Source organism: Polyodon spathula, chromosome 1, assembly GCF_017654505.1.
Source record: "Polyodon spathula isolate WHYD16114869_AA chromosome 1, ASM1765450v1, whole genome shotgun sequence".
Lineage (NCBI taxonomy): Eukaryota > Metazoa > Chordata > Actinopteri > Acipenseriformes > Polyodontidae > Polyodon > Polyodon spathula.
Window position 1 is genome coordinate 81,327,970 of NC_054534.1, and position 13,569 is coordinate 81,341,538.

General features: G+C 38.9%; 1 protein-coding gene across 2 annotated transcripts in view; it reads right to left on the bottom strand.

Annotated features, from left to right (window-relative positions):
• LOC121323101 (endophilin-A1-like) overlaps nt 1-13,569 on the bottom strand; it is an 80,603-nt gene that overhangs the window by 14,755 nt on the left and 52,279 nt on the right. For both annotated transcript variants that reach the window (XM_041263895.1, XM_041263885.1), the window contains exon 2: nt 903-971. In XM_041263895.1, coding sequence (XP_041119829.1) covers nt 903-971 — 69 coding nt within the window. The remainder of the gene's footprint in view (nt 1-902; nt 972-13,569) is intronic.

Consider the following 13,569-nt stretch of genomic DNA (forward strand, 5'->3'; position numbering starts at 1 on the left):
AATTTAAAACAACCTCCGCCACTAGAATTTCTCTGCCTGAGCATTGCAGAGGGCTCCATCTGTTGATTGCTCATTTTTGGTCAACCTCCACATTTCACAATTATTATTATTATTATTATTATTATTATTATTATTATTATTATTTAGTAGTAGTAGTATAGTAGTAGTAGTAGTGGTAGTAGTAGTAGTTTATTTAGCAGATGCCTTTTTCCTCACCAAAAGATCTGGACTGCTGGGGCTTTTTACATCACAGTGGTCATGGGTCTTGGACATTATCGTGCACATTAAATTATCTCTCACAATACATGTAGCGTGCATAATATGGTATGTAAATTAGCCAAATAATGTGCAAGTAAATTTATGCATTCTCTGTTAGTAAATGGGGCAGTAAATTTAGATTTATGGTGCACATTAGGCTCACTACCTAATCTGTACATTACAGCTGCATTTAGTGCCCTTTCATAAATGAGGCCATATGGTATTAACCCTTTGCAGTCCATTTATTCAGTGTTTGTCAGACGCATCAGGTCCGATTTACTTTCACACGTGCTGTTTATTTTACATGTGCTTTTTAAAATATATATTTTTTCAGTGTAAAACAGGTTTAAAAGGCATTGAATCGTAAAATGGCACTCATTACTGTATCTATGAGTTTTAGAAACAAGTTAGTTGTGGAGTACTTACATTTTTGTCATGGTTTTATACCCTTAAAACAATTTTACTCATTCCTGAAAATCTGCATTTGCGTGTGTGGGCTTGTTTCCTTATAGTGAGACATCAGAGGTTTGACTTTGATTGATGTTTTATTTGATTAATCTCCAAATAAGAATTTACTGAAATAAATTATCACTAACCCAGAGACATTGCTGGGTAACAAAAAAACAATTTTAAAAACCACTTACCTTTTCCATTTCTTTGAATTCATCATCAAGTTTAGTTCCCTCTGATCCACCAACCTTCTCACTGACTTTCTGAAGAAAAAGAAAAACAATTTTAAAGCTTGATTTCAAATAAATAACATATTTTCACAGCTAAATATCATAACACAGACAAACACAAGTCTTTGCCAGAAGACACTACAGTTACAACTCTGTATCCTAAATCAGTCCAAGGGGTTTTCAACCCTGAAACCTTCAAAAACAAAATCACCAAACCTGTGTTTTCTTGTTAGGAGGAAAGTGTTTTGACTTTCACATTAACTTTTTTTTGAAGAAAAGTTGAGTCTTTGTTGAATGTGCTTGTGACAGGGGAAACGGCTGTAGAGACTGTCTCCCTACACTGGGGGCTGGGAATCCATGTGAAAATTACAAGAATGTGAGATCGATTGCCCATCCCAAACCCTGAAAAAAAATACTTCTCTTTCATTTGCAAGTGGCTGATGACCAGGTATGATGCCAGACGGAGACATCAAGTCTGAGCTACACTGTTCAAACAAGTGTTTGTTCTGGTTGCTGAAGCTGGACAAACAGCGTGTAACTATGGGAAGAAGCTTGTCTGCTGATCCTGACGTGACAGTCAGTGACTTTGTTTTCATTAAACTCTTTTGATCCCGTATAGCAATTTTGATTTGTGTTCTTCTTTGCACCTTCCTTTGTTTGCTATATGAAGATTTGGCAAGACATGTTTTTCCCTGAAAACCCAGTCAAATAAAGCCACCCACGAGATGTTCACTGCTAAAGATCTTGTTGCCTTTACTTCTGCACTCACACCCCTGTGACAGTCCTTATTTATTTTCTTTAATAAAAAAAAGTAATTTTCTTATGGTTAATTTGTCTAACATAATTATATTGGTCAATTACAGTACACTTCTGCTACCATATCGCCTCGTTTCTCAAAAAGAAGGGCAGCGGACCTTGAAGAAATACCGGGTACTGTCCGCAATGATATGTCTCTGTATTATTTTATTTTCCCTTACACCTCAAATGGAAATTAAGTACTAAAATTGTCAGCAAAGTAATATGAATCTTTAAACACACACACACACACACACACACACACACACACACACACACACACACACACACACACACACACACACACACACACACACACACACACACACACACACACACACACACACACACACACACACACACACACACACACACACACACACACACACTGTGGCAACGTAGTTTGTTATTTACCACAGTACTCAGCAGGTCTTTTCACAGCGGTCCTCTAGAGTGGTGTTGCAATTACGTTCAGACAACAGAAAAAGGGTCTAAACAGGACGGGACCTGTGTATTTATTCAGGTTTTACTGTGTCCTGTCAGGAGTCACCACTTTTTAAACAAAAATTACGAAACAAAACTCTATCTCCTTTTTTGAATAACTTACTAACACAACAGCTATTTACCCTAACTATCACCCAGGCAGCTAAGCTGCTTGCTGGTTTCAATACAAACCCAAACAAAACCACAAAACCTACAGTAGCTGTCAATGATACCTTGTTTTTAAATACACATCATTACCCATCATTAATTAAGCACAGGTGCAACTCATTCTCCTGCACTCTAGCCACTCAAAGCACCTTGGGAAATTTAGTCTTTTAGCCTGCCGACATTATGTCCCTGAACTACATTTCTTATGCTTCTTTCTAGCCGTGGCCCTGTGTATCTGCCCTCCATCACTTTACCCCACACTTTATCACAATATATATATATACTATACACACACACACACACACACACACACACAATTCTTTAGATCTTCAGTTTCTTCATGGAAAAAAATTACTTCTCTACAAATCTCAGACAGACCTGACATAATGTTAATGGCCTTCACATAATAGCATATTATGGTAGTTTGTCTACGGAGTATGGGGCCAAGTGGTATATGTGTTTTTTTTTTTTTTTTTTTTTTTTTTTTTTACATATAATTTTATTTAAACCTACTGTTGGTAAAGGATGTAGAAGATCATTGTTTGAGGGAACTGTACAAAACTGTATAGGCCTGTGGCAGAGCAAAGCTCTGCCCTTTAAATTGGCAGGGATGGGGTTAACTTCCCCTACCTGCCTGAGTTTATTATGTTCAGGTGGCTGGGGTTGATTAGTTGATTAGGTTGATTAACGATCAATCAGCGCCCAGCCACCTGATATAAAAGGAGGCCTCTGCTTCTCATTTGGAGAGGGAGCTGAGGAAGCAGGTTGGTGTTTGTTTTGTGGTTTTTGAAGTTTCTAAATCCAGTGAAGGCATTGCCCAGCCTGGAAACTTTATTTTTGTGAGTTTTGTTTTTGCTTTATTTATGTTTGAGTATTTGTTATTTTGCCCTTGTGCACTTTATTTTTGTTTATTTATAATAAAATTGTTATTTTTTTTTGAACTGCAGTCTGTCTCTGGGCCTCTATCCACTCGCCAGCCTGCCACAAGGCCTGTGACAGGATCATAGGCGCCTAAACTCTTTTGTTCCTGTATAGCAGGATTATATTTTATATTTATTACTCAAAAAATATCTGAAGGAAGAAAGAGTATAAGACCATTATTACAAGAAAAAAGGTAAGGAAGAAAGAGTATCAGACCGTTATTAAAAATTAAATAATGTAGCATTTTTTAATTAAAAATAGGGTAATGTTGCTACGGGGCCATGAACAAATTCAATTATTTTATTTTTTTAACTTATATTAAGCTGTAGTAAATATATCAAAAAGTGGCATTTTACAATCAGACAAGCCTGATTTTACTTTAGTGAAAACATTGGCTACAATTGTTTTTTCATTAAAATGTGTAACTTAGTTGTTCTTTCCTGATGTTAATGTTCAGCTTTCATATGGAAACGTGTGTACTTACTAATCATTTAAACTCACATTCGTTTAATAATAAACATTTAGGTATGTTATGTCCCTGAATGACTAAAAGATGTTGAAATAATGCTGATTGATAAAAAGGGTTACTCAGTATTTACCAGTGTAGCTCATGATCACTAGCGTAGCTACACTGTGGTCGACTGGGGCTGTTGCCACATCAGGATGAGTCATGCAATTTTATTTATTTATTTTATTTATTTATTTTATTTATTTATTTACTTTTGCCAGGGGTCGGTGAGATTTTTTTGGGTCGGGGGGTTGGGACAGCAGTGATCCCACTGCCTGGATATCCCAGTCTCAGCCAGGGAAACCGTACACTGTAAAATACAGTTCCTTGAAAACAGTTCAACCCACTTGCCTATTATAGTGACTGCTAATCTGATTGGCTGATCTGATAGTGGGCTATACGTTCACAGCCAACTCCACACAGTTTAAAAAAAATACACAAAGTACAGTATGGACGAGCTTAAATATGCACGCTTAGAATTTTTTTTAATGTGATCCAGTTCCAAAAGATTGCCTCATTCGAGAGCATTATAAACATGGACCCAGTCAGACAGCTGACCAGAAAAGCAAAACTGGAGAGCGCGGCTTCCAGAGTTCCTGTAACTTATTTTAAGATAACTCAGAATTACTGTACATCGCAAGGACAGATGAACTGGTCTGTTATCAGTGTTGCTTTGCCAGCAGTGCCGTTTACTGGTTGCTACATATTTTTTAGATCATTATTGACAAAATAATAATAAAAATAATAATAATAATTGTAATTAAAGACTACATGCCATGCTAGCTTCTTGTTACCCAGTGCCTATAAGTTTGCCTGCAACTGTAATACAACTGAATGTATTGATATGACGAGAACATATTTTAATATTAGCTGTTTAATAAGCTAATATGGGGACATGCATTTTGCTTATGTTTTATGAACTTATAAACCTTAGGCCTTGACATTCAGCTATGGCCAAAAGTTCTGCATCACCCTATAGAATTAATACATTTTACTTCATAAAGTCGAATGAAACCTGCTGAATAATGTTACGTTAACATATTGAATTACATACCACTCTGTAGTTTTCCATACACAGACAAAAATGAAAAAATGTGACATTTCAAAATCTAACATGAAATACTGCACTACTATTATGGCTTAATTTGATTACATGATAAATAAAATATATTAATTTATGTCTCAATCCTAAAATTCTAGGTGCTGCAAAACATTTGGCCATAGCTGTACTTAAAACTGAATTGGAACAAGAACGCTTGGCAAAAATTGAAAGTTTCTAGAGATATTTGTATTTTTGCCCCACTGGCAAAAATGTTCTGGTTACACCAGTGCTCATATAGGCCTGCTGAAATCTCTTAGATTTCAGAATGTCATCGACTCCATTGGTCTGGGGCAGGTAAATTTCACATAATTTCACATGCGGCCGAACACAATTGTACTCTTGTTAACATATGAGCAGTGTATGGTTGATATGCACTGCCTATAATACTGTCATGAATCAGCTGTGAGGGCTGGCGTTTAGTGTTTCAACCAATTAGCACTAAGCATTGCAATGTGAGGGCGGGTGCAATAGAGTGTTTACTTTCAGAAAGCTTGCTCAGCTGTCTGATGACAAAACGTGAAAAACATTTTCTAGTATCCAGCACTACATTTAAAACAAAGCTGAGCAAGGACCATTTTACTGCTAACATACATATGTCAATATATCTATCAATAAACAAGCCATATTATAACATTTTGTACAGTTATTGTTTGTGTTTGTCTAGTAAGCTGCATGTTGGTATTATAGGTGCTGTACAGCATTGTGCAGATATGCCACTGGAACTGGTTTTGCCATTTGGTTCTACTTGTGTTTGTACTTAAAAAATGTAAATTAGTAATTAGTAAATATTCTATATCTGATGTTGAAACACCTGCCCAATGTTGTGGGTTTACTATTACAAAAACAGTAACATGAAAAAGATTGAACAGTAAAAATGAGGTTTACCAGAGCTTCTTAGCAAAAATAAATAAATAAATAAATAAATAATAATTCGAATTACTACACTCGGCTGTTCTTCTTTACCTTTGCCTCCCACCCCCTCTATTAAACAAAGTTAGGCGCCCCTGGACAGGATAGGCGAGTGATGACGTCCCCAGACCAGACAGCGGACAGAGACACACAGGCAGGTACTACAGTAAAAGCGATCTGCCCAGCCTGACCTGTGTGTTTGGTGTTTTGTGTTCTGTTCGAGATTTGTTTTGTTTAAAACCTTTATTTTGCTCTGCGAGCAAGTGTTTTTGTGTTCAAGTATTTATTTTATTAATTTGCACTGCAGACTTTTGCCTTTGTTATTGTTCCTGCACCTGGCCTGACATCACCACTCTGCCAACCCCGTCACAGCGACTAACCACATACAACACACATCTGCCTCCTCTCTTGGATGATCTGATACAGCTTTGTCTTTGGCATGAGAAGCAGTTTATTATTAGCCTCCATCACTTTGATAATTGATGGATGGTGGTATACAGACTACAGTCCTCCTTAAATTCTTTCCCTATTTAGTAATTCTGTACAGGCCTCCAAGATAAAACCTTCATTTTGTTATAACAGCACACCATGTCATGATTTATGGAGCTGTCTTATTGTCTATGGGCTTTTTTCACAATTACTATTATATATTGTTTTAATGGTTTGATGAGTTATTGTTACAGATTAGGGGTTGATCAAACTATACCCTGCTGGGATAAGCCAGTGTTTTGTTAGAGCATTTTACAGCACTGGGGAATCACCATGGATTGCATACCAGGAGTACTCTTAAAAATATGTGGTTGATTGGTACTATAAAATGCTTTACTAAATTCCAGTAGCGGTGTGTCTTGGCGGGATATTGGCTGATCAAATCAGCCCTCAGAAAGCAGATCATTCATATCTGTACAACTGACACCCAGATAAGCTCTCCAAATTCTGAAACAGAAGTCAGGCTAGTGTGTAATCTTAATCACACCAAGGTACCTGTTGTTATGGAAACGGGAATGTATTCACACCACCGTTTCTGTATTCACAAGTGTATGCCTTCCAATTACACTGCACTTGATTATATAACCCACTTTGCTTTTAAAAATAGAAGTTACCAGAAAATTAAGTGATTTTTTGATTACATTTTAAATCAGGTATTTTTTAGGACTATATTCGAAAAGCTTACCAGCGGTGTAGCTTCAAATCACATTTTATTTGTCTTCTAAAGAGCTCTTAAATGAAAGCTATTTCAATTAGTACAGTAGAAGTAGTTTTTTTTTTTTCTACACTGCATACTACCTGTCGCCTAAGGCGCTAAAGATCAAGACTTAAACAAGTCAGACTCTTGCTGCTGTTCCTTAACTTGTCCAGAAGAAATGTGAAATTCAAATTTAAAAAAAAAGGGGGGGGGGTTATGTGGAAACTGAATTAGGTATTATGAAAACTTTGTTTTACATTATGCTAATGCAGAGGTTTCCAACCCTCATTTGACACTGTAACCCCTTCTGTCTGGAGGTCTCAGCTCAAGTACCTTTATACAATTTTCACTTTACTGAATGGTGCTAAAGGCTATAGAAAGGAATAATCTTTTTTTAATTTGGGATCGCCAATTGTATTTTACCCCTGGCTCACCCCGTGCTGATTTGGGAGAGACGAAGACGAGCACACGTGTCCTCCGAAACGTGTGCCGTCAGCCGTCCGCTTCTTTTCACTCTGCAGCCACCTCAGAGCTACAGCATCGGGGGAGCACACAGCTCTGGGCTGCTTGCAGGGAGGCCTGCAGGAAAAACCAAAATAATCCGATTAACACATTTCTTTTTTTTACCCGTTTTTCTACTTAATATATATCACAACAGTTTGAGACTGACACACTGCTGGTTTAGGACAGGACAGAATACAAAACAATAGGATTAATTCTTCAAACTTTTAATTACATGTTTTTGGATGCACAGATTAAGAGAGTACTGTATTTGGAATATCTCTTTAGAAATGCTTTCTATTCAGCAAATGTACTATAAACAATACTAATAGTCTGCACTCTAACTTTAAAAATTCAGTAAAATGTTTCTATACTTTGATGCTTGCTGTTAAGACATTGTAATAACATGCAATTGATATGAATAAAATAAAAGTTCTTAGCTGCTCAATAACAGACAGGGTCTCCAGCCCTTACTGATGAAATAGAAAAAAAATCAAGAATGGGGTGACAGTTTCAATTTGCTTAACTAACAATTTAAAGCACAAAATGCACCATTTAAGATTTTGGTGGTCTGAATAATTCTGTAACTTTCAGTCTGCTGGTCCTTCTGCTGCTGCTAAATCTCATACCCATTTTAGCAGCAGAAGCTGTGTGTGTAATACACCACACATAAATCATCACGTGACTACAGGTGCGTTCGGTTGATTAGACAATACGGTTGATCAAAGATTGGATAATTCACTCTTTACTCTATATAAAACAGACAAGTTTCTAATACCCTCCCAAGATGCAATAATGATGGCTAACTCATTTGAACCCTTTATCGATCTGGTGACTATATTATTAAAGGGGTGTATAACTACTCATGCAATTTTTTCAACTGTCTTGTTAAAATGTACCCCTCATATCATCATAAATATACTGGAAAAATATGTTCACTGCAGTACACACATCCTTTTAGCAATAAGAATATCCACTTTTGGATTTAATATGCATTCCAGGCCAATCTGGTGTATTGTATACCAAACCCCTACCAAATTCTGTTTGTGGCGGGTTATACCTCTTAAGTAATTATCTCAAAAACAAATGTGATCAGTCATAATGCTGGTCCTCCTTGATTATTATCAGTTGCAGCAAGATAATAACTACAGCCCTATAAAGACCCCTAATCCACACACTGACGCAGTTTTCGCGCAGCAGAATATATATATATCTTATGCCCCAAATATAGGTTCCTGACTCCCTTACCACAGTAGTCAGAAACCAACATTGGGGGCATGGTACAATAAAATAAGAGTAAATTAATTAACAAAGAGATAAATGCAACAACTTTGGCAATATAGTGTGCAAATACAAATTTGTACAGCGAATTAAGTGAAGAGGCACAGATTATGTCTAAATATTTATTAGATTTGTAATGGTACTTTTATTTCATAGAATTTCTAAACAATAAAATTGTCAAACGTATCTTGCAGTCTTTTCCAAACTGCACCTCCCGTTGAAGGAACACATCCAACACATGTGATTTGCTTCTGGGAGTTTGAGTCCTTTAGGGAAAACAATTCTGAACATACTGTTTTTAAAATATATCTCAAGGTTGTTTTTTCTTTTTTTTACTTAATTCACAATCCCATTTTCAACATGATGCTTATTTAGATAGCGTGAACATGATATAACTGGGCTAACTGCAGTCTGTTTAGCAGACATCTATACCCTGAAATCAAAAAGAAGCATTGCATGACCAAAGACTAGTGCAAGTTTAACAGATGATAAAACATTTCAAAACTACATGTCTTATTGGGACCAGGTAGTGGTGCAGTTATTTACCCAGTTAATAGACTTTGTGATACTCAACTCTGCACTGCTGATTAAACAAACATTTGTGGTTCTTGGTTATGTTTTACATGTATGTGTTTATTGTTATGATGCACTAAACTGATTTGAAATGGCTGGTTACATACATAAAACCATAGTTTAGATGGTTTTAGCATACTTTTATTTAGTCTGTGTGAAAGACATACTGTCCCATGAGGAAAATATTCTTGTTGTACTGATACACCAACTGCTGAAAATGAATCCCTGTTTCTTGCTTGTAAAACAACTGACCTGAAAAGCAGCGAGATCTACTGACATGTAAAATGAGGCTCATATTCTTCATGCTCAGATAAAATGTAATTCTTCTATGTGTTAGTCTCAGTGGACTCTGCAGTGGATCTTACTGTGGAACAATGCAGTAGAGTGTAGAAAGTGCTTGCCTGTCTGCTTTAGTGTCTGTCCTCCATCAACATCAATAAGGTCATCACACAGAACAGTCACATCAGGATTAATTGTGTAAGCACACTGTAATGCATCCACAGGGAGCACCAAAGATAAGATCAATGTGTGTCAAAACCGTTATGGAAAAAATATGCAAAGCAATGCCTAAATAAGTTTCGCACTGGCGTACTGGTTGAAACAGAACTCTCTTTTTTATATGGGATAGACAGGGAGTGGCCTTTTGACTCATTTGTCCTTAAGAAGGGTGATGGGAACCCCAGTTTCATTATTGATTCTCCATCGTAGAATTAATGGTGGCAATAGTGTTACTACCCATGAATCTTAATTACTTACAGTACGCAAAATATCTGATTAAAACCATGGGAAAACAATTAAAATACAGTACACTCCCTTTATAAGAATCACTGATATAAGAATCAACCACAATGGGACAAAATCATTCCTATACTAACCAATATAAAATACTCTGCTTCTAAGAATCAAGCAATCTGCTTAAGAATCATTTCGGGGCAAACTGACTACATGCAATACGATACTCGATCAGGTGCAATCATGTGTACAGCCAATAAAAGCTGTTTTTGAAGTTGAATTTCATCACATCTTGCGTGATTAGAGACGTACGCAGCGTATATACAGTATATCTATGTGAGTCGAAAAAAGAAATCTGCTTGAGTACTATGACAGAATTCCAAAGACCAGCCAAAGAGATGCAGCTCAGAGATTGGGCCTTCCACAACCAACACTGTGTAAGATTCTCAAAGACAGGGAGAGCATCATACAAAACAAAGAAGACAGAAAAAGAATGCGGGTAGGCAAGGCACCAATGGTCGAGGCGGCGCTTGTGAAGTGGATCACAAATACCAGAGAGAGAAATGCCCCCGAGTGGGTCGTTGGTGATGCAGAAAGCAGAAGAACTGGCGCTATCCCTGGGGGTTATCTTCTAGGCCAGCACTGGCTAGTTTGATTGCTTTAAATAACGGGGGGAGGGGGGGGGGGTTGTTTAAGAAAATGCAAGGAGAAGCCGAAGACGCAGATATTGGGTCACGTGAAAAATGGTTAGAAAATGAATTGATCGAAATGAGATGTGACTTTACTGAATAAGACATTTGGAATGCAGATGAAAGTGGAATTTACTTTCGAGCCCTGCCCAATGGCACTCTCACCTTTAAATCTGACAATAAAAAAGGAGGAAAGAAGTCAAAAGAAAGAATCACCGCTCTGTTCATCTGTTCCATGACTGGTAATAAAAAGGACCTTTTTGTCATCAGGAAAAGTCAAAACCCACAGTGTTTTAAAAATGTGGCACGTCTTCCAGTCCACTACGTTGCCAATGCATCTGCCTGGATGACGGGCTGGGATCGCAAGTTGGGTCTGGAAAGGAGAAAGATTTTGCTTCTTGTGGATAACTGCACAGCCCACATGACAAAAGAGATGGCATTGAGGAACATCCAACTTGAATTCATCCCAAAGAACACAACTTGGATCCTTCAGCCATGTGATCAGGGAATTATCAGAACTGCCAAGGCATACTTTCGCAAGCAAATGGCTCGCACAGTGTTGCAACACATTGACGATGAGAACAACAAAGCTACTGCTGTGAAAACTGCCAGGAAGATCAATCTTTGAGATGCCATTCTCATGCTCGCAAATGCCTGGTCCGACGTCAGTGGTTCAACAATCCGGAATTGCTGGAAAAAAGGAGGTCTGGTCATAGCAACTTGTTGAGCCCAAGAGAACTTGATGCCCAGGAATTTGAAGACATCAATGACAATGCTTTTGTGACGCAACCAGTCATTGATGAGAACACTGTGACTGACATCAGGGACCAATTTGAAGTGAACCCCGAAAACGATGCAGAGGCGGACTCTGATGATGACGAGGCAATTATCCCACCCTTGACCCAAATGAAGGATGCAATGAAAACGTTGAGAAATGGCCTACTGTACCGGGGTTTCAATGATTTTAACTTCCTCTATCGTCTGGAAAAGGAGGTTAACACAGTTGTGGATCATGCAGTGATCCATGGAACACTGGACAAGTCTGTAATCAAACAGTGACTGCGCCACTGCATATAGTGCAAATTTAGTTTTAATAAAGTGAATACGCATTCATTGAATACATACTGAGTACAGCAGTGATATTGTGTGATATGCATGTAGAGGGAGTGGGATTGCAGTGTGACGCGGTGAGGAGGAGGAGGGGGGGATTGCAGAGGTTTGCATCTCTTCTTAGTGAAAAACTGAGAGATTTGCAACGCAACTGAAAAAAAAAGCAAGCCACAGATGCTTAAATGCAGTGGTAGTCCTGACAGTAAAATACTGTACTGTAATGTCATTTTAATTCAAAGGCTGTTACATGTAACACTGCATGGCAGTTAAACTAGGCTGTGATGAGTCAAAGGGTTTTCGGTCTGTGATTCAGCCTCCCGACAGTAGAAGGCATCAAACCAACTCGGGACTTCCCTTACCAAGATCTCGTGACCATGGCAAAAGTCATCTTTTTGAGGGGCGGCACCTTGGTGAGGGGTGGAAGTACGAGTATGTAACTTCCAGCCACTGGAGTCAAGTGAAGGAGAAGGACACGTGTCGGTTGGGGATTGGTGTTCCACTGACTACAGAGGCGGGACATTACATACTAAAGGGAACGTACTACTGTGTTCGGGGTTGGTCCGAAAGTAAAGTAGGAGGAGTAACGGGTGGAGGGAGAGTCTGGTTTTGTGCAGCGGGAATTTTTTAAACACTAACATTTCTTTTGTCTTTTTTTTGTTTATGTATGGTCACCACGAAGACAAATTAAAGACGAGTCATCACAGTTTGTTTTGGATTCCACCCCTGCACTCCTTCCCTCACACCATTTTGTTTTTCGTTTGTTATTTAATCCTTTTGTTGTGTATAGAAAATAAAAATAAATTATTTTATTTCTGTACACATAAATTACTGTCTGGACATTCCATTTAATACACTCTCGCCTCACACGTGGTGTCAGAAGTGGGATTGGATCCAGCTACAGTTTTGACAATGTTTAGGGAGCAGGAGGAGAAGCGAGAGGAGAACAGGAACAGTTCTTGGGACAGCTGGTAGAAAAACTATCAATATCAACATCAGAGAGAGCGGTTGCCCGGATGTTTGCAGCTCAGCCTAATCTTCAGAAGATGACCTCGGAAGATGATCCCGAGGCTTTCTTGATTACTTTTGAGAGAGTGGCAGAGGCTGCAGAGTGGCCTAGGGAACACTGGGCCATGAAATTGGCACCCTGCCTGACAGGGGAAGCTCAGGCAGCGTATCGAGCCCTGACGGCCACGAATGCAGGGGACTATGTTAAAGTTAAAGAAGCCATTCTCTCACGCCTCGGGATCACGGAGGAAACATACCGGCGCCGTTTTCGGGAATACCAGCTGTCCAAGGGGATGCGGCCCCGGGTTGCGGGACAATATCTTTTAGATCAGTGCACCCGGTGGCTGCGGCCAGAAGAACATACACCCCAAGAACTGGTGCAGAAAATAGTTATAGAACAGTTTGCGTCTATACTACCGCCAGGGAATCGAGAGTGGATTAAGAGGAATAGACCTACCACTCTCGAGGATGCCCTCCTCCTGGCGGAGGCCTACGAAGACGCAAACGAAGGTGCCGGGTCAGACCCCACTCCTGCCCCTAAACTAACTCGGACCAACCAACCAATGAAGCCCAGAGGGGGTAACCGGACCTTCAGACCATGGAGGTCGAGGTTAGCCCCATCCTGGGCGAGAGAGAATCCCCCTAACCTGCCGGTCGCGGACTCGCAG